Source organism: Anser anser, assembly GCF_964211835.1.
Source record: "Anser anser genome assembly, chromosome: 3".
NCBI classification, from domain to species: domain Eukaryota; kingdom Metazoa; phylum Chordata; class Aves; order Anseriformes; family Anatidae; genus Anser; species Anser anser.
The window spans coordinates 58,256,048-58,282,366 of NC_139722.1; the positions used below are offsets into that span (position 1 = coordinate 58,256,048).

The 26,319-nt window shown below is 39.8% G+C and overlaps 1 protein-coding gene across 4 annotated transcripts; it reads right to left on the minus strand.

The window, feature by feature from the left end:
• On the minus strand, positions 1–26,195 carry KIAA0408. Of its 4 annotated transcripts, none has more exons than XM_083831587.1 (7): positions 25,309–26,195; positions 16,911–17,012; positions 12,637–12,780; positions 10,007–10,348; positions 9,581–9,660; positions 6,870–8,229; positions 1–4,933 (listed from the first exon to the last, which is right to left on the minus strand). In XM_083831587.1, the coding sequence occupies exons 3-7, from the start codon at positions 12,769–12,771 to the stop codon at positions 4,760–4,762; spliced, it is 2,091 nt and encodes a 696-aa protein (XP_083687713.1). In that variant the 5' UTR covers positions 12,772–12,780; positions 16,911–17,012; positions 25,309–26,195; the 3' UTR covers positions 1–4,759. The 4 variants fall into 4 exon arrangements, with proteins under 4 accessions (XP_083687713.1, XP_083687711.1, XP_083687710.1 ...); XM_083831585.1 differs by having other exon boundaries at positions 16,911–17,017; XM_083831584.1 differs by having other exon boundaries at positions 12,637–12,834; positions 16,911–17,017.
• Between the last annotated feature and the right edge of the window lie 124 nt (positions 26,196–26,319).

Here is a 26,319-nt window from a genome sequence, read left to right on the forward strand (position 1 = left end):
TTTGATTGATCTGTTTCCTTTCCAGCTTTTATTTGCACACTTTCACTTTGATCTTATTGAGGGTTCAAGTCTCCTTACACCACTAAAAAACCAATACAGTTCTTTGTAGAGTAACATAGCTTGCAAGGCACCCTTAGGTATGAGCTCCCATAACCACACAGCCACTGAACGAACCGTACATATCAGGAACACATCTCTGCTGACACAAGCACTTTGCAAAACAGAAAAGAAATGTGGGTAAGGGGTAGAAGCAAACCTCACAAGCAGATCAATCATCATTTCAGAAAGCAAAAGCAACAAGTTTTATATAATGTATGCCATTAACAGTTGATGAAGAAACTGCATTTTCAGTAAAGCGAACCAACAGATCAACTTCTAATATATTTGTGAATGGCAATAATAATATCAGCATTTTTAAGAATAGGCTGTCCAAAAATATTTTGATGGTGGTACAAATAGAAAGTCCTGTGGTATGGCATATACATAAAGAGCAATGACAATAAACAACCTAAAAATATACATCCACTGGGAATCGCGGAGGGATGGAAAGGCCAGAGGCAACAAGGGGCTTTGATTTAGTGCACCAAGAGGAAATGCATTCTGCCTTCCAGTTTAAAGAGCATGTACGCAATCAGAGTCCACTACAGATCCGTTCAACAGAGAATATCAGCAGTGTAATTGCTACAGCTGTACACCGCAGGTCTCAAAGCCAAAGGAATTCTTTGCATAGCAGCACTGTGAGAATTGCATAAGTTCTCTCATGCTAGGAAATTTAGGCTCGGTCCAGAAACAACAAAACTTTGAGGGAAATGGCCTACCTGCTGGGCTGCTGTGGACCTTGCTAAAATGCTGTTGAAGACATTTGGTAGAAAATTCCTATTTACAGGTACAAGTTCTTAAGTAGACAACTGGAGCAATAAACTGGTGCTCTGAGTGCTCTGGAGAGTTATATTACACTGATTGCCAACTCTTTGCTATACATAACAGTTAACTCCTTTACAGTAACAGTCAAAGAGAATTGCATTGTTGATGGAGAACAAGCAAAGTTCATCCCTTCAGCAACGTTTTAAAGATATATAAGATGTCTATCACTAACACTGTAAAGATAAAACATTTAGGGGAAATAAACTCTGTCTTTGAGGAACAATATCTGGAGGTTTCAAGGTAACTTTTTCCCTCTACTCCTTCCGCCCCCGTCAGAGGTTCTGACCCAGCCTGGTTTTGCAGCACTTGGGTGGCCTGCTATGTTGTATATGGAGGCAAGGCCTGGCCAACTCTTCTCTGTGTTTCCTCCCCACTGTGCTACTCCCTAAAAGAGTTTGATGATGTCTCCATCAGTTTGCAAATATTTCGGTGGGCAGCTGATTTCTCAAGTGCGAGAGGCTGCCCTTCAATGTGCCTGCCCTGTTACCTAGTTTAAGGTTTTTACGCTTTGAAAATTCGCGGCTGCATTTATTTCAGTGCCCCTAAGCATACACTAGCAAGATCCTAGATTTGTTCAGAGCACAAGTAAGAAGACTCTGTATCAACATTAAGACTTGAGATGGCATGTGGAAGAATAACAAAAACTTATTTTAAAAAATGGCTTAGAAAACGATCAGCTTCCATAGGTGACACCCGCATTACAAGTAGAGTCAATTCTACCTAGATAATTTGTGGTTCTTTTACAAGTGTGTCTGTGTGCATGTGTATAGAGCCTCTTTTCCCCAAGAGCTTCCACGATAAGTACATTTTCCTGTCATATGGGGGAACCTGGAGCTCTTTCCTCCTACAGTAAGTGCAATGAAGCCGGTACTATGGTTCAGTAATCACAGTTCTGGGAACTAAAAAACTCACAGCAGTGCACTGGCCTTGTCATGGGTATGACTGAAGAGAATATTTAAATAGCTTCAGCAGCAAGTTTCTAAAATTGGTATATTCATCTAGCCACCTACAGACCTAAATCACCAGTTTTGATACTTTCAGGCATCAGAATCAATGTCTATAATTAGATGGACACAGAAAAATCTTGACAAAATGGACTTGTTCTTTATTTCAAAAACCTTCTGTTCATTAAACTTACATACATCAGGGAATGTTGTAAGTATTTGATCCTTTCTCTGTTATTCGACAATGTGATATATGTCCAAAGTGATCAAAAAATAAATAAATAAAATTAAGTGAGCTAAAGAAACAACTTCACTGATTAATTAAGGGAAACTGTTTCATAGTTACATTCGTCAAACAAAAGTGCACCACCATTTTTCAGAACAAAACTGCTTAACATTACCATGAAGGTAACTGAAGGAAGTTTGATTGCAGTCAGCACTCTGAAATTAAGAACCATAATTTTACAGTTCTGTCATATTACCTTTTCCTCAGCTTTAGGCATTTAAAGCTGCTCAGCTACTTAGGCATTTGAAAGGTCAATTTGCAAGGCATTTCAGTTTGCCAGTTTCCACAGTTAGAGAAACTTTTAAGCAGTGTTCCCAATTCACTATAAATCATTTGTAATTTTTCTAGTTCTAAGGAAGTTAATGGAGTGCAATCTCTAAATTAGGTCAAACAAGGAAATTTATAGTACTCTTGATTTTTCACTTGAGCACACGGATTTTTGTGTCTGTCCGAATTGTATATTTTCTTCAAGATTCTCTGTTCTTATACCATTTCCAGTAATTACTTTGCAATAATATCCAAGTGAATTTTGATGAATTGTTGATCTGTTTGAAGCCTTCATATATTGTTATGGGGTTTCCTGCCACTCACACATAGAAAGTACCAGGAAGTTTAGATTGGGCAAATTATTCTGAGCATGCTTTTGCCAAGCAGGCAGCCACAATGGTGTGGCTAAGGTTGGATTTATGGCTCTAATGCCTGCTCAATCCAACACTGGCTTGCCCAAGAAGTTATTGGTGCTACCTTGGAGGGTATATTGCTCAGAACAAGCTGTCCTCTGCTTTCTCTCTCTGCAAAACTATAGTCATGCAGAGGAAAGAAGAATAAGGTCCTAAAACGACGCAAAAAGGTGTGGATTCTCATCATGACTGGAGTAAGACAACATATCACTATCAAATTAAGCACAACTAATTTTCCCTATATTGCCACACAAACAATTCACTAGGACAAAAGCCTATACTCTCTCTGAAATCCTTTTTACATTCACATATGAAATGTGCACATTAATGGATTCTGGGATGATATCTGAAATTCCTTTGAACACACTATGTTTCTCCAGGAGAAGAAGAAAAGTTGCAAGACAAGATTAGGCTGATGTTGAAGTGCCTCTTTACTCCTTTTAACCTAGACATGTTGTTTAAAGGTAATATTTATCATCTTTACCACACTACGCATCCAGCAACAGCCTAGAAAAGGGTGCAAAAATTCCAGGATGAGGGACACCGTCTTTTCAGCAAGAGTCTGGGTAGTATCTGTATTTCTTTCACACTGTGGGAAGGAACAAGCCAGGCTCTGTACACGTCATCGCAATGGCCCATAATGCCGAGCCAGGTGATAGCAAAAACACACTTCCAATGCCATTTGCCTGGGATTTCTGGCACCACTGTGATGATATCTCGATGCAGTATTTCCGTACTAGATGCAGCTTGCTGCCAGAGTGCACGTAAACTTTGTAACTGACTGCCACGAGTCAGTCAGGGAGCGGTACGTTAGCAAGTGGCTCAGGCACTCTAGTCTAGGAGGAGAGTAAAAAAGGAGTGTGTCTGCAGCACTGGGAACAACAACGGTCCTTGTTCTCCTGCCTTGAGTGAAAGTAAACAAGTCCATTGTTCTCTGACTTTGCCAAACCTCAAAGTATAGCGCTAGAAGGAAAAATAAGTTTCACAGAATTGAGCATATACAACCCTTATCTTCCCTTCATAAACTGTATGTTATGCTAGTTGAAACTACCGAAGTGTTTACAGTATGCTATATATATAATGGCACATTTAAGCTTTTTAAAGGGATTCGGTCATTTCAGGAATGTCTCTGGTGCTGAAAAAGGTTAATGTATTACAAATCATATAATATTTTAATTCAGAAAAAATACGTCTGGGTATTTTGACCCAGTATCATAAGGGTTAGGAAACTGAACGAGGATGCCATGAAGCATGACTGACAAATCAGTCGAGCTAGTCTGCTTCAGATACATATTGTGCAAGGCATTATCGCTGCAATCAGTCACAAAAATGCATATTTAGTTTTTGTACATTAAATACTACACCTGTGAACCTATGTAAAAGATATACAAAATATAAATGTCATCAGGACTGTATATTTCAAACTTTTTAAAATAAACACAAAGTATATATATATATGTCGGCATATAGGTTGTAGTTTCAATGTCAACACTAGCACAGTTTTTCTCTTCTAAATACAGACCTGTATACTTCCTAGTCCAACACATGCACCTACAAACACATGATCATGCATACAGCTTTACGTTCTGCTGTTTGCAGAAGAGTCAGAATATACAGCACTATACATTGTTCCAACTCAAAATTGATTGGCAAATTAAGGAAGATGCCACTCAAAATAAATTCTTTGTGAGCTAGTACTAAAAAAAAAAAAAAAAAGAAGAAAACCAGGGGTATAGTTGTTCCATCTTAATAAAAACACTGAAGACCATGATGATGACCTAAGATTCAAAACGTTTTGTCTGGCATGTGATGGGGTCACTCTTGGACAAGATAGGACAGGGTAGAACTGGTCGCTGTGACACATGTCGAACACAGTTACAACGAGGTGCAGAGCTTTCACACCACCACCTAACCCATCTCTGGGTTCAGACTACTGAGGTCTCTGAACGAAAGGAGACAGAGCAGTTGTACGCCGTCCTTCTCACAGCAGGCGGTGCTGACGGTGATCTCGATGCCCATCTGGAAGGTAAGCGTCGATTTGCTGGTCGGGCTGGTCGGGAGAAACCCTTCCCACTTGAACATTTAGCTGGCACAGATATCTGCAACAGAAAGGCAGCTCCTTGCTTTAACACGTTAGGGCACAAAAGTCTTTTGTGGAATGCAATAGGAATGTAGGAAGACATTTGGGGTGACCGCAGAGCAGGTGGTCTGAAGCTATTAAAGGAACGCAGCAATGCACAGAATGCAAAAGAACAGCTACTTCTATGTATAGGGATTCTCACATCAGTTGCAGTTTAAAATATGTGGAGACAAGTGTCAGACGCAAGGAAAGGGACAAAATGTTAATGCAAGACAGAACTGAACATTCCCTGTTAATTTTTTTTCCTTTTTGGAAGATTTGTGAATGAACTCTGTATACTGTTCTACACACAGAAGTCAGAATGCCATCTTACATTACTGGAGTCTATGTACTTTCAAGCACTTTTTGATAGATCCTATTTCAGCAGTCACATCTTGCTAAGAACTATTTTTCCATTAGCACAGCATGAAGCTGTTTACTCTCGGTAAATAATTCAGAATGCTTATTTATTAATGCAGTGTCATGTCTGCATGCAAAGCCTTATATACACCAGAAAAACAATAGGCTTTGATATTAGCTACAGTGATGTAAATCTGAAATAATGAAAATAAACCAAATTCCTCTGTGCCTCATGCCATGTGTAACTCTTTATACCTCTGTGACATGAATGCTGCTGGACTTAGAATGGTACCCCCTAACCAGGCAGTATCCTACACTTTATACAACGTAAATGGCCACATAAAGTGTGAGCAATTTAGAGTGGAGAAAATGATCCAATTGGCTTAGTAAAGTTATTCTTGGCTGACATCAATGTAAATTCAGCCATTATCTGATCATTATTTCTTCCCTACATACTTATTGATGAAATTTCATTTTCCTATCAAACTTTCACTGGATAAAAAAGAAATCAGAGGTTTTCCTCTATGCTATAGCAAAGGTGTTTCTGCTAAGCAAGACGCTGCATCACCGAAAGGCTGACATAAAGACAAGCAGTAGAAAATCTATATGGTCAGATTCTCAGCTGTTTAAATTCACATGGCTCCACTGAAGTCTGTGAATTTTTGACAGTTTAAGGCATACCAGCTGACAGTCTAAACCCATTTAAGTTTCTCAGCTCTGAACACATTTGCCTTATCTTTTCTGAGATGCTAAGGGGCATGTCTATTTGTGTTCTTTGGCCAAGAAGCTCTTCAGAAAAACTGATTTTTCTTTCTTTGTGGCCTTTCATAAAACCTGCAACTTATATTATATTTGAAAAAAAAAACAACAAACACATCTGTTTCTTTTCTCATTAAGAAAGAATGTTGGCAAAGATAATACTTCTAAACTTTTGCAAATACATTTCTGCCAAATATAAATTAATTAGTTATGCCATACTCTTCTGTTCCTGTGAGTCTATTCTTGAATATATAGGACAAGCCTGGAACTGAGACATGAGTAAGAGGAGGTCACTTTATTACTGGAAGCTTTAAGGAAGCTACAGCACCCATTTTCAAATGCAGTTCAAAGAAAATCCTGAAACAAGCAGCACCCAGGACTGAAGAATCCTGTCTCCTCTAAGATTTTGACATTACAGAGTGTGTTTAAGACTTTTGGGAAGTCTTATGAAACAACTAGCCAGCTAAAGGAAGAGGGGAGGGAGTTAAAATCTGATTGCAATTTTCATTAGTTCAGTCCTTGAATAACTGCACTGCAGTTAAAATCTAGTTTTACGCAGCAGCAGCAGAGAGGAGAATCTGGCACACATCTTCACTGGTCATGCTTACTTACATGCTTCTGCCTTCTCACAACTCTATTATCTTCAAAGAAAATCCTCCTGATTCATCCAGATCCTGGCCTAAAGTATCTATTTTTATGTAATTATTTACACTATCATGTTAGCTTGCCTCATGTTAGAATCTGAAGCTCGGTACAAAGCTGAACTATTTTGCTCTTGCCATTCTTATGAACCTTACCTCTGGTAACTTCTGTCTCTCCTTTCCTTGCTTGAGTTGCTGCCCAATATGCCTGGCTGAATTCCTCGGAAATTCTTGCTTTCCTTGCTCAATCTGAAGCATTTCTAAATACTGACTCAACGTCTCACAACCCCCATCAGTAGATTCAGTGTTTGCCCGTGTCCATTTATCTTTGCAGCGTTTTTCATTACACGGAGAAGTCACTGTGGATTTTTCATAGTTTTTCAAAAGCTTTTCAACAACACCATAGTTTGACCTTGAGTCAGCTGAGCGCGGGCGACCGGATAAATTACTTGGTCTCCAGTCATGCTCGTGAAGCATGTGTCTATAACTGCTAGTATTTGGAAGTCCATTTACTTGCTTTTGTTGCCCTGTTGATCTGACAGCTTTGCTGGGGTTGCTAGTTTCTTGTTCCTTTGGTGCAGAGAATTTAGGATTTGAAACACAAGATGTATCTACAGTTTCTGTCCTGCTAATAGCAGAGTCACAAGGTGGGCTGCAGGGTTTGTGATCTTCTGATGCTGTTCGAGTCACCTGGTTTTCTTGCAAAGCATTGCTACGTTTATCTGTGTGAAATACAGTCCGGTTAAACTCATCAATCTTTGCTGCTAAAGTTTCATTTATTGGGGTCTTTCCCAAAGTATTCCTAGAGTCTCCCAAAAGATCACTGTGCAGGGCAGCAGGGGCATAAAAGTCATTACTGTAAACAGGACTGCTTTGACACTTGGGATTTTGTTTCTGGTGCATCTTGTTGCTCTGGGCCATATTTCCATCTGAGCAACTTTTCTGGGATGACAGTGGGGAGGACTCACTTTTACTGTCTTTGCCAGCATCATATGCCCACGTGTTGTGGCAGAAACTTGTTGGTACATTGCAGTCATTTTTGGTTACAGGTATTGCAGCAGTTACCATCACAGGACCTTTCACAGTCTGCCCTTCATTTGTCACTGCAGTTTCATTTAGTTTTATAGGCAAAGGATTCACCAGTTTCCTTCCACTCCTACAGTCCTGAACTTTGCAAGTGCTTTTGATGCCTGGATCTCTCACAGGTGCTTCAGAAAGCTGTACAACTGCAGAAAGTGAGTTTGCTAGGTGTCGAGAAGTGCTCCGTGGAGGAACTGGTGGAGCTTCTTTCTTTTGCCAAGGTCTGAAGTCTGCTCCTCTGTCACCAATAAGACCACCATAGGACATGTCTTTCAGACCCTTGGTGGAGCTCATCAGATTCTTCCTATTATTATGCTCCTCTGTTTCAAAAGCAACTGAAGTCTGTGATTCACTGCTGGACACATGGTTCATCTCAGGCAGAATAACTGTGTTTTGGGTTTCTTCAAATTCCCCCAGGAAAGGAAGTGACTTCATTCTGGACATAAAAGAAGAGGTATTTTAGGAATGAGCAATAAGGGTTTTCCCTCAGGACCTCAGCATGGATCCATTCTCTCTGAGAGCAGGTGTTTTAATGCTGGCTACTTAAAAGGATTTGGGAGGGGTTTTGCTGCAGCTGATACACACAACTTATTTGAAAAATACGTGAAGAATTTGAAGAAAGCTCAACCCAGGGAATTTTGTGTTCCTTTCTCTTGACACTAAAATTATTTTTCTGAGTTTTTAGTGATAGATAGTTAGATGACTAGTTGTTTTCTTAACTGTCCTATAGCAAGGATAGTGGCATCTTGTGAGCTTTAATGACTCCAGTGAGAGTCTACCTAACTATGAGCTGAATGAGGAAAACCTGAGTACATAGTGCATCCCTTGTGTAGGTTTCCTAACATCACACGTCATGGTACAAGCGTGTCTTGAGATCTGTTCAAAAATCACCCTTCTTGGCCTGGATTAGAAACTAGGCATCAGCTATGAATCTAGTTTCTTAAAAGATGCAAACGCTAACCTAACTGCAATAAAATCTTAGTGACAGGCAGCACATTGACTGTATGGTTGCATAGAGGAGTGTAAGGAGTCCCTCTGCTCTTTGGGTGCATGTGAGCTTGCCACAATGCAGATTTCCTAGGGAGCTCAGCAGTCATAGCTTAGACATAGCCTATCTCAGTTTCTTTCATGATGTGTACCCCGTCACACCATGAGTAGTCTTACCTTCTGAGCATTTATGCACAACTCAAGAGGAAATCTGGTGTTTAGCTTCCTAAAGGAGACCACGAGCATTGAATTTTTAACAGATTGTGGAATATTCATTTACTGTACTTTTCAGGGTGTGGTTTACCATCTTTCCATTCATACAGATGTAGGGTTGCTCTTCCTTCTCTTGCTTTCTTTGCAGTCTTGGATTGTAATTCCCTGACATATCTCCAACATTTAAGGCTAAATCTGGGTTTTATGTAAGAAACCTCCCAGCCTAATATACCCATACAGCATTGTACAGAAATGCATGGAAACAGCACCAGGGCAAAGAGAAATATCTATTTACTTCCCCAAACCTCTATAAAGCCATTAGAAACACACATACAATGTCATCTCATACAAGTACTTATCTCATTTTGTAGGTTCTACAGATAAACTCAATTCTTCTAGTAAAACATGGCCTTTTATTATATTTCAGCAAATTTAATTTGAAAGTTTTATGCACTGAAAGACTGAGAGGATAGAAACTGCTCAGCTGCTAATAAATTCAAGAGCAAACCTCCCTTCAAAGTGAACAGGAACACAGCTTTATTATTAATTTTCTTCCTCTAAGATAAAGAGTCCAAATATGTTTTTACCTTCTGTGGTTTGACTTCTTTCGAATTTCCTCTTGATAGCTGCATAATTCTTCACTAACTCTGGCAAGTTCTTTTAGAGCCTTTGTAAATATAAGAATAGTCTTTTAACATAAGCCTTTAAATGGTATCTCCAGAATTATTTTGAAACTTATGGTGATTTGAATTTAAGATTCACAGCAAAGGGAATTAGCAAAGCGAAAGATATTAAAATGCCCCCAGGTTAGGAATTGATGTAAAGTGCATGCTGTTAACACATTTAAACAGTGGGAAGACACACAACAATGGCAAACTGAGCAGGAAATAGAGGAAATAAAATGCCTGTAAAAATAAAATCTGGAAGATCAGTTCTTTAGGTTAACCCTGGCAGGCCAAAGCTCTCAGTATTTTCCTCACCCTTGTAACTGAAACATGCTAGACTTTACTTACTACATTGAGATCACCAATATAATTCTTAGCATTTTTCTTGGAAGTTCTGATGCTGATACTGTCTTCAGGTTCCTCGTGGTTCTCAAAGGCCAAATTGTCCATTAGCAAAATATTGTTCTTGCTCTTGGCTCTGGTTTCTTTACATTCAGGTCCTGTTTTACTGAGCAAACTCCCTTTTTCCATCCTGTCATTTACCACATTGTGTTGATAGTTCAGCTCCACTGTGTCACTCTCTTCTGAAGTAGGGGAATGCATGGACAGCTGCAGCATCTTGCTCTGAATGGCCTTATTATCATGGACATTCATACTGTTCTCCCTTCTAAGTTTTACCTCTTGGTAAAGCTGAAAAAACAATAGAACTTTCTATTAAATCACAGCACTCTTCTCTATGACTTAGTGATAAGTCCAGAATGGCATTATTTGGCAATGTGCTGTCACCCCCATATTTTCTTTCACACTGTCTGCTAAGAACCAGTAGCTTTATTAGTAAATGAAAAGGTGTTAGTTCCTGTTACCCAGCACATCAAAACCAGGGAACTTTGACAAATTATAAAGTAGAAAAAATAGCAACATCATAAAAACCTCTTCTGCTTACAGTATCATTTCTTGTGCCAAGAATACCATGGCTCTTTATAAACATTCATTGTTAACTTGCTCTTATGAAGAAAGCACAAAGCAAGCACCTCTGGACAGCCATCTGCCTGCTCTCTCACAGTGTGTAAGGCCAACCCAACAGCTTTTGGAAGGACAGTGAAAAAGAATGACAACATGAAGAACGTGGACATTTCACGGGTAGTGCTGTGGATCTGAAGTGTTCTCATGTTCAGAGACTTGACACTTGACCTCATCCTAAACTCTCAAATTCACTCACAAAGCCCAGCTGCTCATGAAACCTGAGGACTAAACTTTGTAATTTCCAAGAAATGACGGCCTCATATGGGTTCAGCACAGCAACAAGAAGGACGGATACTACCTCGTAACTTAGCAATACCATCTCCTAAATCACATAGGTCTTCCTGGAGGAATCCACGAACCAAGTTAGTATTTAGTGGGCTAGAGAAAACTACCAAATGAAATTACAAGCTGATAAGGTAGCACAAGTTTTGTTGAGGAAAACCTTCTACAGATGATGGCATTTAAAAGTCATCTCCCCTTTTCTCCACCCTTGTGGCTTTTAGTGAAGAAACATCAGGCAACTGATATCAAAGGTAGCTAGTTATAGACATAGCTTAAGAAGGGACATTAGGATACCAATAAACTTGGGGTATCATCTCTAGTTTTGTCTGGTCCTGTAGTACGCAGCTATTTGCCTCATCCATTCTCTTCAGCTCCATTCCATTCTTTATCTCTTTTTCTGTCTCTGTCACATTTTCGTAATCCATATGCTAATAAAAAACATTGAACAAACATGGCCTTCACTGCCATTGTCAGGACTACTAATTATCAGAATACCTTTTCACAACACATTACTGTCATTCCAAAACAGGTCATAAACCTAACAAGCTTATTTTCAACTACATACACAGACCACATTACTAACTTTTGAAGCCCCCTCACTTTGGTGGTGAAATTAGGTAAGACAGCAAAGAAATGTCTTAACACAAAGGACAAAATGCAGCAGAGACTGTCACACCAAAGTCTGTAAAAATTGTAGGTAATATAGGGGAGAGCTGACATTATGGAGTTATGTTGCATGCTGAGGGCAGTATATGGCTGCAATTCATTTTCCTTCTCATACTTCCTTGTAAGCAGTCTCTGCCATACATTCCTGTGCTGCTCAGCCACAGGGAGGTGTTGGCAGAGAGCAAGCAAAACTACTCCGTGTGTATATTAGCATGAAAAATGTGGAAAGCTCAATGATGAAAAAACTTGTCTCTGTATGTTGCCAAAGCAGATTCCATTTATGCATTTCAGGGTGTCAGAGGGTTCTGTTGAAGTGACAATTTGGAGATAAAAGAGTAACAAAAAATTACCTAAACTATTTCTGGAAGGAGATGCCTTAGAAATGGCACAGAGTGAGTATTTGTTAGTATGTGTAAACACAAGTGGTGTCAGGGCTTTCATACTATTTATTGTAGCCGTTTTCTCTACTAAATGCTGTCCATAAATGGAGCAGGTTCTAGCCAGAAAAGTTCTGCATCATACAGCGTTTGATGTATTACATTTTTTTTAACATTACCATTTATCCTAACAGACCTGTGCCATGTAACTCCCCCCCCCATTTTTTTTTTTGGCCAGAGAATTACGATACCTAGATTTTTTTGTTACTAAATATGCATTTTCCTAAACCCCATACATGCAGATCTGTTCAGCATGTCTGAACATGTATAAAATGAGCACTGTGGCTCATGGCCAGAAGAACTGGCAGCAGTATATATAGCCAACAATACAGCAAACTTGACAGTTACATTAGTTACATTTAACCTCCTACATCGTATTTGTGAGTATTAAATGAACAATTACAAATACTGATTAACCCCAGGCTTCATATCCTACCATCAGCTATTACAAAATCCCAGTGACAGATAGGAGATAGGATATCACTCAGAGAAAAATAAATCGAAGTGACCTCTAGTCATTGAAAAGACTTAAGTAAAAATGTCAGTGTTCAGAGATTTGTTTAAAAGTACCTCTTCAATTTTCTTCTGCATGACCTTCCATTGACATTCCCATTCTTTCCTTTCATTGTCAAATCTCTCCAGCAGCTCCATCTTCTCCTTATTCCAGTTCCTCTCTGTATTCTCCAGTTGTTTACGCAGGTCCATGGTTACAGTCTGTGTAACAGCAACAAGATAGCTCTGCTTTTTTCTTTCTTCCCTGAATGTTTCCTGAAAGTTTATCAGAATAAGTCTTACTTGTCTTTAAATCTAGCTTCCAGAAAAAACAAACAAGCAAAAAAACCCAACCAAATAATTAATGGAAATGCACTTGCAGAAGAGAGCAGCACAAGATTGCATGATATATATCTGCAGTATGGCTGGAAGATGAAGAACTAAGCGTTATAAGACACAAACCTACGGATAGACAGGCCCAATCTGAAAAGAGGAGGGATGCACAGCTGGCATCACGGGATTCACCATTGTCTGCCGCAACAGGCTGTGTACCATGGCCACTTCACATCTTTGTTGTTACTCCTCACTATAAACATGCTTTCAATGAAATTCAAGTCTATGTGATACTGAATGGCACTTCTGGACCTTGGGATCCTGTGAGGTCTGCCCTTGAGGGTGAAAGCTATATTTACATTTGTTCAAAAGACAACTGCAGGTGTAAAGGTATCATGTTTGCTGACGCACTCCTTTCACACATGCATTTAGCATGGAAAATACTATGACATTCTTTCAGCAGTTAAGACAGTAAACGATACATGAGAAGAAAGTTCTCATGGCTATACGAATGCTTTAGAACACACAAAGGAAAAGTCAAGAGAAAAGCAAGTATTAGGTAACAAACACACACATAGCATAAAGCATCATTCTGACTGTAGGTCACTCTAAAGAGTTCATGTATTTTGGATTCACGAATCTACATCTATAAATGTTAGTTCTAGGACCAGCACAAAGAAAACTGGAAACTGTTTTCCAAGAGCACTAACTCAAATTTATTTCAAAACCTTGCTCAGAATATTTCACTCATTTGTGCTTCAGTTTCTCAATCCTCTTCAGAACTCTTTGGTTTCCTTGTATGTGTGAATGAAAAAATATTAACAGAACTACTAAACACATATTTTAAAGGAAATATTTTGGATCTGCTCATTTGACATTGGAGCAAAACAGTTACAGATTTACTGGGCCTGATATTCCTCCTGCTTTGTTAGGCTTACAATGGAAACTCCACTACCGTCAGCACACTTACTATGCCAGCTAGGCCGAAGTAACATTCATTCATTCAGTTACAGTGGATTCTGTGGTATAATAGCTGGTACATACACACTGATGCTTGAGTTGTTAACTTTGTCTCTCAAGGCATGCTGTTGTGTTAGTTAGGTGGACCTGGAATTCACTTCTAGTCACAAAATGCCTCTGCATTGCCTTGGTCTCCCACCAGAAACCAAGTGTACAGGCAGGCAAATGGCTTATCAGAGAGTTAACTAGAGGTAAGCCCTAGTTTATGTTACTGGAATTTGTCCATTTCCCTGACTGACAGTCAGTGATTGTCAGCTCACAGGAATAGCCCATTTTACCGCCCACATTTTCTTTGATGTAGTGAAAATTCACCCTTGAGCTTCACACAGTTCTTCTTCATCCCGTATTTTATTGGGCAAGTCTTGTTGATTCAGCTGTGGCTACTATATAATCAGTGCTTACCAGTGTCTGCATTATTTCAGCTGACTGGTAAGCTGATGCCAAACTTGGAGTCAGCTTCTTTCATCAGCAAGTGAGCAGAGAGCTCTGCTGAGCCTGGTGTCTTTGTGTCAGAGGAAGGCCTCCTACAGCATCTCCCACCTGACAGCCATCTTGGGCCCAAACCTAACCCCGGGGTTGCAGAACCATTTACCCCCAAACAGGTTGGGATTGAGGACTGAGAGAGTAAACTAGCTATTCTCCAGACATCTCTGCTAGCCTGTTTCACAACAGTGTAACCAAGCCATCACATAACCTGGTACTGGAGCTTACTCTTTCAGTCTTTGGCTCACACCTGCCTAAGAGCTCTGAAACGGCAATCTGTCCCTCAACTATTTACGAACAGATTTCAGGCCCTTCTTCTTCCACCTGCCTAAAAATGTGTGGGGCAGTTTTACAAACACATAAAACTTGCTGAAATTAAGAGCTGCTCAAAGACAACACAGCCTTCTCATCACGAAAGAGGTCAAGCACTGGCTCGGTTGTGGCTTCTTAGGGAAGGTGGCCAGGCTATAGAGACTGCAGCTCTTCAGGCCAAAGCTTTGTGCCAAACTTCACTAAGTGTTGACCAAAAACAACTTACAAAAAAATTCTCACAACTACAAAGCAACAAAAAAAATCTTAAAACAACTTACAAAAAAAAAACAAAAACAACTTAAGATCTGTTGCAATCTAAGCACTTCTTGTTAAATAACTTTATAACTGCTTCAATACTTCCTCACTTCGTTAGTTCAAAGGTCATAACTTTTAGTAGTCTTTCTTTTTTTTTTTTTTTCTTTTTTTGGCTGCATTTATGCCTTTATTTCTCAAGACACCTCAGAGAAATAAACAAAAGTCACCTCCCTAGTTATTCTACTCCACTGGAGTCCTTTAAATACGTGTCAGAAAGAAACAGAAATGTGCAAGCACTGTAAAGTTATGAACTAGAGAGGCAGAAAGAATCCGTATATATCTTGCAGAAGTGGTGATTTTGCCAGTGTACTGTAAGTACCAGTGGCCATGCTTCAATTGGCAGCATATTACTAGTAAGAAACTCAAGACTATACATCATATATATATATATATATATAAGAATAGATGTGTACTCCTTTCAAGCACGCATATATCATTAAAAAAGCCCCTGGTGATTTCTTTGTGCTGGGAACTACTTTTGTTACGTTTGCATTCATCTTAACAATTTACAAGCTGTTTCATATGAGACTGTAATTATAAAAAGAACCCGAGATGATCAAAATGCAATCAAGTCTTGGAAGAGGTGAAGAGCTTAGCGACAGAAGTTACAGACAGTTACTTGTAGCTCTAAGATCCACAAAAACCTTGTATTGCTTCTTATGTTTCTCTGATATCCTCTTGACATAAACTCTGAGAAGAAAACTTCTGCTATTGTACAGTGGGTAATTTCCTCAGATAGTTTTAACTCCTGTTTCTGTGGCTCTATTCCCTTTTTTTCTTGGTCTTTGTTTATTGTTTGTTTGTTTGCTTGATTATTTTATTCCCTACTAGCAATAAAATCCCATGTGTAGTTCAGGTAGTATATCCTCTCTCTGTATGGTGTACCCAGATATCCTGAGGAATATTGCATATGGCTTAAGCAACACAAAGGGATGAAAAATTACACCTTTTCATCTGCTGTGTGGATCAGAGCAGTATCTGTGCTCTTGCAGTATTGGCACGTTCTGCATGTCCTGGACAAGGTCAGAAGCTCATTGCAGCAATCAGCTTCAAACAAATAATCAATTTTGTCTACATCAGCTGTGTTTTCCCTTAACTTTCCTTTAGCCCTCCCTCCTTTCAAGCAAAAAAAATGTTTTAAGTTATTATTTGACATTACTGTTACTATTCCCCCACGTCTTAACTGTGTCTTTTTTATCTACCAATTAAAAATGCAGAACAGTTTGAAATCAACCTCTACTAACTTCGTAAAATAATCTGCAGTGACATCAGCTGAGGAGACGTTATTTTTCAACAGAGATTAATTAGACTGGATGTGCATGACCATTCAGATACACAAAACTTCCACTGATTTTACAAAAAAAAAAAAAAAAAGCAATTAAATGATATTTCCAACAAGGTGCTATATTTTGGACGACTAAAGAAACCATAAAGTAATTTATTTGTTCAATTATAAAAGAGAGTCAGGTGCCACGATACTGTGCACTTTATACTTGGAAAGAAACTACATTAGAGAGAGAGAAAGAGAGAGAGAGAAAGGGGCAAGGGGAGGGGGAAGGAAGGAGGAGAGAGAAAATGAGAAAACAGAGAAAGTGAGGAAAAGAGAAAGAAGGAAACAGAAACTCCAGTGCTCATATGATACCTGTCATCCCTGTTCTGTTGATATATCTGTGCTTGCACTAAAGAAATTGACTAAACTAATTCTGAGTCTTTATCTAAGAATAAAAAACATGTGCACCATACATAAAACACCATATAACATATAAATAGAAACATCAGAGAGATGTTTAAATAACTGTTTATCATATTAGTAATGTGCATTTTTTAAAATTATGTTAACTGTTCAAAGCCGTTCAAAACTACTGATTTCAAATAAACCATAACCATACCTTTCATGGAATAAGAAATCCTTCAGAAGTTTTTCAGTCCATTTCTAAACAGCAGTGAAAGCAATGAAGCGCGTAGCTAGCTGAGATCCAGTTCTGCAAATCCTGATCTTGAAAAGAAACGAGAAAGCTAAGCAAAGCACAACCTTTCACTTGGGGCAGCATTTGCAACTCTCTTCGAATAACTCCACAACTTTTGCAAACTGAAAAACAGTTCCGCTCAGCATCATCCCAGCAGCTGGCTTCCACGTGACGTCAGCACACGGAGGATGGCTTTAAAGCCATCTCTTCCAACCCCCAGCTCTGTAACTTTATATCTCCTCATATTTTGTGTAAACAACTCCAAGTCCAGGACATTTTTAGGTTTTATAGTGCAGTCCAGTCTTTAAAGCTTGCCAAAGCAGCCAGTGTTAACATTACACTTATGACAATAGGCAATTTTAGGTTTCTTTTATTAGCGTCCATGTTGTGAAGGAAGATTCTTCTGTCTCCCAGACCCAGTTTCCACGGTTATATTTTTTAGTACGATCATTTTGAGCTTTGCAATTTGACCCTCATAAAGTGCTTTGTAAAGGGAGTTTGTTTAAAGAAGCAGTTTAGTTGGTTAATAGCTATCTTAAAGAACTAAAAGCAAATGACTCCTCCCTAAAATCTTTTTCTGCGTTCATATACTATCACTTACAAAGTGCAGAATTGCTGGGCATTGTGTAATCCAACTGTCCCGCATTCTGGGAATGGTGATAATGGTTTCTTTGGGATATGCCCAAATATTCCTGCTACTTTATAAGCTTTCTGGATCAGATTCCCTGGTCTGTTAAGATACTTTTTGTTTCAGCAAAGTGCTTGAAAGCCAACGGAATCTCCTTTGCACAGGGAAATTCATCCCTGGCATAAGGCTAGCAAGGAAGCTCCAAAAGCACCTCAGCCTGGACGTGAAACACTGGGAGTGCCCACAGCAAGTGTCGGCACAGGAAGGGACATGGAAAGGGGAAGGAGAGTGTGACAAGAATGACCAAGAAAGTGAAAGCTTGCAGGAAACCCTGAAGCCACTCTGCAGCACGAGGAGCTCTGGCTGGCTCCTTGCCTCCCTGCTGACCACCGCACCTGCACTGCCGCACGTGTCACACTGCTCTCCTGCGGCACGGCCAGGGAGACCCCAGGCAGCGCTGCGCACACGTACTGCTGACCCACCGGGTACTTGTGCCTGTGGGCAGTGATTGGGAACAGCCACAGCCAGAAAACTCACATTTCAGGGAGCGTTTGTCCCCGTGTGGGCCCTGAGAGGTGCCACCACGTACCTGCCTAAGGGAGCATAAAATTCTGGGCAAATTGACCCATCAGATGTTTGTCTTCAAATGCACCAAGCAGAGGTGATGTATATTTTTGCGGGCAGGGCAGCTGATGACAAGAGGATCTGCGAGACGGAGGACATGATATGAGGATTCACACCTCCTTGCTCAGTCAGCACCCTCCTCCTCAGGACAATAAGATGCATGTGTGATAAAATCTACGCACAGCACAAAGATTTTAGGTCTGGGTGCATTTTATAGTAAATACCAAAGCAGGTTTCAGGGAAAACACATTTTTTCTCCTTATATGGTCTAGCTGTAAGTCTCAGCAAACACATTACTTGGGTGCTTATTCTGTCCCCACATAACATAAATAATGGGACTTGGGCCATTTGTGAAAATTTTACGGACAATCTAAAACCAAACAAAGATCCCCAAGTATGAGACTGAATGTTCCTGGAGAAAATCCTCAGCCTCTAACTGCTGAGGAATTACAGTTTTCCCGTTCACAAAGCAAAAGTGTGACTTGTTTGAGGAGGTTACTTCCAAGCAGGCCAGCTGCCATGGCTGGCAGCGAAGCTGAATGCCTGGGGGCAGAACGGAGCACGCAGCTGGAGGCTGGGTGCCACAGTGCTGCTCCTCCCTGCAGCCGGCACAGCTGCACCCCTGCAAATGGAGACAATATGAAGGGTTTTTTTTCCTTTTTTTTTTTCTTTCTATACATTTCCCATCAGAATTGGCTATTATCCTTGTGTATTTAATATTGCTAACTCAACATCCCTTATCTTGCTATGAGAAGTCCTGGAAATACAGCACAGCAAAAGCAAAGGAAACAATGGACTAAATCACAGCCTTGAGTTTTCACTCAGGCAAAATCGTACATTTCTGACAGTGAGAGGAATTAGAAATGTGTGAGACTGAGGGACTCATGCGTAGCTGGACCCCACTCAGTTGAGTGGGGCTCTCCAGGTGACACTGCAGCTTCACGTCTGACCTTTGCTGAGATGGGGGGATCTGTATGAGGGTGTAGGTGCTTGGCTTTCACTAAGGAGACAGAGGGCTTCATTCGTGAGGACCATGAAGGAGCTCTGCTCCCTCATATCCTGGGCTCCCTGAAGTTAAACCCGCATGGAAGCCAGGCAGAACTGCTGTCCTGGATGGCCACAAGCTCTATTTCACTCACACTATTTTGTATGATGACACTTGGAGACAGAAAATTTCCTGACCTACACATAGCACTGGAAGGACAGTTCAGAGACAGCTCAAGGCTGGATAGGGAAAACTAAATGCTTCTGTGCATGAGTCAAATGGCCATGTTAAACTTCTAATACGGGAAAGGCAGAGCAAAGTTAGGATAAAAAAAAACAACAACAAAACCCCACAAAGTGAGCTATTAAAACCTGGGCTCATTGCTCCTCACACCCCTAAGTGGAGCAGTAATGGCTTTTGCTCTGGGGGAAAAGTCATCCAACAGAAACTGTCCATCCTTCAGTATCACCAGAAAAAGCAGCAAATGTAGCTTTCTGGGCTCTGGTACAGGCAAAATAAGCAGGAAGGCCATTGTAGGTTGATTAATTCTGACACGCTCCTTCCATAGGCAAAGTGCACTTTGTCCATGCCTGGTATCAGCTCAGCTCCTGTTGGAAGTCAGCACTTCAACAGAACAAGCGCAAGGGCATTTTAATCCGCTCCTTTGCTAAATTTCTCTTCATCGTACAAGACTGAAGACAAAAGAGGGCAAGTTTCAGCATGGGCTCTAATCTGATTACATACTCAGTGTGTGCTGTGGATAAGTCTGTGCCCAAGACCATTTCAGAGCACCTTTAGTTCTGCTCTGCTAGCTTGGTGACAGCACACCCATGTTGTTCCGTCAGCATCAAGTGGGTAAGAGGAGGGAAGAACAGCACTGCTGCCACTGCAATCAGCCCAACCACTACATCGGATCCCTGAAATGTTACAATTTACACCTCAATAATTTCGGCAAATACATCTCAGCTGTGGATATATCTCAGGAAATGGGCAGAAAGCAGTACAAATTCTGCCTCCTCTAACCATTGTGCACTTCTGCAATCACATCTGTCTTAACGGAGAAACAGAGCCAACAAAGTGTTATGTCATGCCAGTTCTCCAAGGGTACATTGGAAATCGGTGGCAGATACTTTAGATGTTTACTTTAAATAGAGCCACTGTAATTTTCCCCATAGGCAACTGCATGTGTAATGGCAAAAGTTGGGTTTGAATATCACTTCCCTCGGCATTAAATCAGAGACAGAAATGTAAGCCAATGGGAGCTGGGCCCCTGATACTGATGCCTTTAGAAGTCTCCTACTCACCTATCAAATTCTGGGGTGATTAAGGGGAAGGACATCTAATATCCTAAAGCTCTGCTTGTTTTTGTAAACAACACCCAAAGTTCATGTGCAGTTCATCTCTTTTTATAACACATATTTAGACAGCCATGTTTTTGGCAATTTTCTTTTTTCCGACTGCCAGGCATGTTTCTGCACTATAGCACCTGCTCTCTTCTGGTTTTGATTCTGAAGCACTGGTGACATGTGTCAGCAGACACTTATTCTCTCTCTAACTGGAGCTTCAGGCATGGATATTTCTGGTTGAAAGAAATATCACTGATCCTGGAGAAGATGATCTTTCTAGTATCATGGGAATTTTTCAGTAAGAATAAAGAAAATATTTGTAGAGGTATTTTCTCAGGGTATTCAGAGCTGACTCGAAATAGGAAAGAAAATTAATTGTATTTCTCTGTTTGCAGTGAAGTAAAAAATGCATCTATATTCTAAGTGACATAAAAATTCATCTGATTTACTTCCAATTTATACAAATGTAAAAATATCAGAATTAGATCTACATATGCAAGATCTCTTCTTTCTGAAAGAATGTGGAACGAATTCCCTGGGAACACAGGAAACAGAAATTTAATATTTCAGAGAAATGCAGAAATAAGGCTATCTTGGGGCTGAAATTTAGTAAAGTTTTTTGCAAGAATAGAATATTAATCCCAGCATCCAGCCGAAATTCAGCTTCGCATTAGTTCTATCCACAGAATGAAACTCCTGCACCCATTTAAAACATGTTGCTTAATTACATCCCCTTCAGCAAAAGGTTGTACAGCTTTTCTGTGCACTTTTAAATCAGATTTCTAACATTTACTCCCTAGCATACTGTGTTACCAAATTCATTTTAATAGCCCTATTAGCAGCAGTAGATACTGTATCTCTCAGTTTTATAGGACTGCATACTTGCGCAACTCCTATGCTGTGCTTCAAAGGAACTGCATTTCATCAACTGATGAAATGACTTGGGGAGACTTGCACAGGGTAACTGCAGTGGTGATCTGTGAGAGGAAACATACTTCATACAAAGGTTGGTTAGCTTTATGATGCACATCGACCTCCTTAACATCTAAGTTTTATGCTATAAAAGAAGACTTCAAAATATTAATCCTACTTAGGGAGAATCTATGCTTTATTGTGGAAGCGCTTTCCTTTCACTTGAAGAAACATGTATAAATTTGGGTTAATTTAGCTTCCTCTCATCATGGGTTTTAGAGAGCAACAATAAACATTTCTTTAGTCTGCGATACCCACTGTGTTCCGCTATTGCAGCATGGTCTAAGAAGCACTTCTTTGCTTCCAGAAGGGGATTTGTGAATCTCTATAGGTATAACTGAGATTTTAACTGATAGGTAATGTGGCATATCTGGCTTGTTGCCACATAAAAGCGAAATCTTATATTCTTCTTATTACTGCTCTTCAGAATTAGGTGCTGTGCGGCAGACAAGTTAATGAATCAGCAGTGTGCTGTCTGGCTCTTCTCTGTCTGACTCCCACGCACTCCTGCTAGAGGATGCGGACGTGTTCAACTGCATTTATCCGCTCACCTCTGAGGTGAACTTTGCCCACCAGGCCAATAACTGAGAGGAGAAAATCTGCAGCCTTTCTTGGCAAGTGTAACTGTCACATTTCTTTGTGAGACCAAGCTATTTCAATTTAGCAAAGCACAGAACTCTTATTTTTTTGGCTAGATGTTATCTTCTGGCTATGGGTCCGTACTGATTTTATCAGCTTTCTCAGAGGCTTCTGAAATAGTGAAAAATGGAGGGCTGTGAATTTCTCTGCAATATCCAGTGTGAAAGTTAAGCAGCTCTGATCACTCCCTTCAAGCTGAGTGCAGCACATGAAGAATGCATTTTATTTCATAGAATCATATGGGCTGGAAAAGACCTCCAAGATCATCAAGTCCAACAGTTAACCTAGCACTGACAAGTCTACCATTAAACCATGTCCCTAAGCAACACATCTTACACTTCTTTTGAAAATCTCCAGGGATGGTGACACAACCACTTCCCTAGGCTGCCCATTCTAATGCCTCACAACCCTTCCAGTGAAAAGTTTTTTCCTAATATCGAACCTAACCCCCCCCTCCCCGGCACAACTTAAGGCCATTTTCTCTTGTCCTATCACTTGCTGCTTGGGAGGAAAGGCCGATGCCCACCCTGCTACAACCTTGTTTGAGGTAGTTGTAGAGTGCGATAAGGTTTCCCCTGAGCCTCCTTTTCTCTAGGCTAAATAACCCCAGCTCCTTCTCTGTAGTTCCTTCTCTGCACTGAGGTTTGCAGAGGTCCTCACTGTTCTTGCTCATCGCAGATTCAAAGACTGTGGGGACCTTCTAAAATGATTTTGGATGCTTCAGGATCCTTTAATTTCAGATTGTAGCCTCTACAACAGCTCCCTAAATGTCCCCAGAAGTCTCAACGTTGACTGGCTTTCTTGATGCCTGACAGAATTAGGATGAGGAGTCCAATTCACGTAAAGGAAATCTAAAACTACATGAAACAAAAATCACTGTGACTAGTCAGTGGGGTTATAATTGCCAGTTCTGTGCAGAGGATTTCTCGGCCTCTTGACTCAATAGGTTCATGGTTACTTTTCTGATTTCTGAGAAAGACGCAATTTTTTTCCAAGTTATTTCCAAGATATACTCAATGTATAAATTCAGTGTATTAAACTTTCCTACTGTTTTACAGTAGCAGTTACTGATCCACTCAGTGTAAAGCAAGCTCTCTCTAATCATCTTGACTACATACAAGGCTGAGAAAGGCATAAAAAAGTATAGGTTAAAACCTGAGCCCAGAACTTCAGATCAGGTTTGAGCATGATTTTTCATCCTTTATGGGACTGAGCCTCTAACATTTAAGAAAAAAAAAAAATCTTTTCTTCTCCCAGGGGCAACAGTAAAACAAAAAGAAACTCAAAAAGTCGGTCTTGCTCTAAGATTTAATACGACAAGCTGAAGCCTAGAACTATTATATTTTAATATCCAAATGGCAAAGCCAAGAGAAAAAAAAAACAACAGAATTTCTCAGACAGTTGCTGCAAAATCTGACTGTGACAAAAGCAGCAAAAAGGCCTTTGCTCAGTGATTTGAGAACTATCTTTAAGGTTACAGAAATTCATTATGAAGGTAGGTTTTGACTGACCATATCTTGCTGTAATAGTTTCTAATATGTGTAACTTAACTTTTAGGCAACTGAGCATAAATTAGAGCTTCTTAGAAACTCTTCAAAGTTCCCCTGGGCCTGACTTTCTCTTTAAACAGGACACCAGATGAAGTTATCAATTAATCTCTTTACTTACATGTTGACTATCATTTCTTTTACCCATATCTTGATAACTACAAAATAAATAAGAACAACAATATCCCCTGATAGGAGTAAGTATTTGCATTAAATTAAGGTTAAGTGATTTAACTGATCAGTGTTACTACACCTGCAGAGAGTACACAGGAGAGCTAGACAAATACGGAGAAAACTAAGAGTTTTGTTTAATACTGAAAGTAGTAAGTTTACTATCTTTTTTGTTCTTGTAAAATAAATTCTATTGTCCAACCTCAGCTTACCTATAAGGGGTTTCTCTAAAGACATTGTCTCTGCTATTTCAGGTAGTGGGCTACAGCCCTTGGCAGGATTCTGATTAGTTGGAGAGAGGCACGGAGGTGAACCCTTCTCACATATGAACAGGTTAAGTGAACAGTGCTGCCATGGAAAGGAAATCCTTATTGCCAGCTATAAAAGCAGCTGCTTTATTCACTACCACTTATTACTAGATCCTTTATTAAGGCATCTGCACAAGACTTTAATTAATACACTCACTTGTACATGATCAACTTTGGAGAATTCAAGTTTGTGTGACTCTGGTTTCAACACAGGTTGAAAAAAAAATAGATAAAACTGAGCTCCACTGGGGCACTTCAAATGAGGTTTTCATAGTGGAAGATCTTGTGTTTGTAGTAACTGCCTATGTTCGGCGTTATAGGAAGATCATGAGTGGCTTCTGCTCTCTGTGCAGCCTCTTGTAGTCAAGACAGAAATATTCAGTGACTGATGATGCACACAAGCCTCCCTACCTATGGTTGCTCACCACCACCCACATGGTTAAACAAGGGTCACTCAGCTGGCCAAGAGTTACTGTGTTCCTTCATTCCCAAACTGGAGGGAGAGAATCCAGAGCCCTGGTAGCTACAGAGTACATGAGAAAATGTTATCTAATGAAGTAGGTTGCTAGGAAAAGATAATTGGCATCAGAGAAGGTGACTTCACCATCTTCAGTTCAGACTGTATTGTGACCACCTTTCTAGAGCACACACGCAATGCAGACAGCCTACATCTCTCAGAAGAATCCTTGCCTGCTCTGATACCTCCTCCTTGTGTATCTCATTCTCAGGGCTCCAGCTCCTTGCCACATTTCCACACCAGAGTGTCCTATCTCCATTCTCGTTTTGTCCCTCCCTGGTGTCTAATACATTTAATACAGTGCTGAAAAGTATTATCATCAAAACCAGACAAAATATATACAGGCTGTGAAATATAATTGCAGAACACACATCAAATGTGGTTTCACTATTCATAGGTGGCTAGAATACGAAATTTTTCTGAGAGTGGGAAGACTCTTCACACCCACTCTGCATATTTCTCTTTTGCTTCTGATTTGGTACAAATTAATGAATATTAAATTGGTTCCAGACACTTAAGAATATTTTATTCAAAAATGATAAAAAGTAGGCAAAGTGAAAAATATTCTTCTCTGTTTGCTTACCTGGAACACTGTGATGAGCAGTCTTTCTATTCAACTGGGTGATTTTTAGTGTTTTTTTGCAGTTTTTTGGGGTTTGGTTTAGGTTTGGCAAACAAGTAGTCTTCAGTGTTTTTACAGCAGTGGCTATTACAGAAACTATGTCTCTTGCACGTCTTATCTTGGAGGGTGGACAAAATAAACAAACTGAAAATAATACTACAATGAACAGTAAATGATGAATGGTTTACAGTACAAAAAACAGTGTAAAAAGGAAGACAAGTTTAAATATTGTTGTGTATGAAAGGGATGAAAATAATACAAGGATGAGAATAAGTAAAATGATAGGCTGGAACATCTGGGAAAGTAAATACAAAGACAAAGAGAACAGTCAATTAATGGAATAGCAAGTCCAAAGTTTTAACAAAATAAATAGTGAATCAGACTATGCTTGTGGAGGGACCAAGTGCCCATCTCCCATTGACATCAGTAGGAGTTCTGCATGGTCAAACCTTGAAATGCCAAATTTAATTATTACTGTTATTTGTTCAGACCAATTAGATTGCTTTAAATTTGTATGAGCCCATGCAGTGCTCTGCCTCTAAGTTAATGGGAGCTCTACAAGCTCAGAGGTATTGCTAAATCAGAAAGTGAGCATGCCAAATGTCTTTTCTGTTTGATTTCATGCAGTACATGTATAGTAATTGATTAACTTCAAACTCACTGCGTCTGTGACTTTCTGATACAAGGAAACAAAAGACTAATTAGTCAGCATACGGATAAGAAATAATAGCTTTCAGCTTCACCTGGTAACTACTTTGACTGTAAACTAGCAGGACAACACAAGTAAATTAACATAGCAAGAGACTTACTAAAACATCTGGATAATACCGTGAGCAATAACAGCATTTGCCAACTATAGGACTGCAATATAAGATAAGGGTAGGTAATTTTCATTTTTCATGGCAGAAGATCTTGAGTCAGCAAGGAATTTGCTCCCCAAAACCTCTTTGGAACAACTCTGCACGTCACATG

What these genes read in the sequence shown, in the direction of transcription:
- KIAA0408 (XM_083831587.1), bottom strand. Translation starts at nt 12,771, where the DNA reads ATGGACCTGCGTAAACAACTGGAGAATACAGAGAGGAACTGGAATAAG. An exon ending in ATATTGGTGATCTCAATGTA is followed by an intron (nt 9,661 to 10,006) that starts GTAAGTAAAGTC and finishes ATATTTACAAAG; the next exon opens with GCTCTAAAAGAACTTGCCAG. An exon ending in AAGAAGTCAAACCACAGAAG is followed by an intron (nt 8,230 to 9,580) that starts GTAAAAACATAT and finishes TTTTATGTCCAG; the next exon opens with AATGAAGTCACTTCCTTTCC.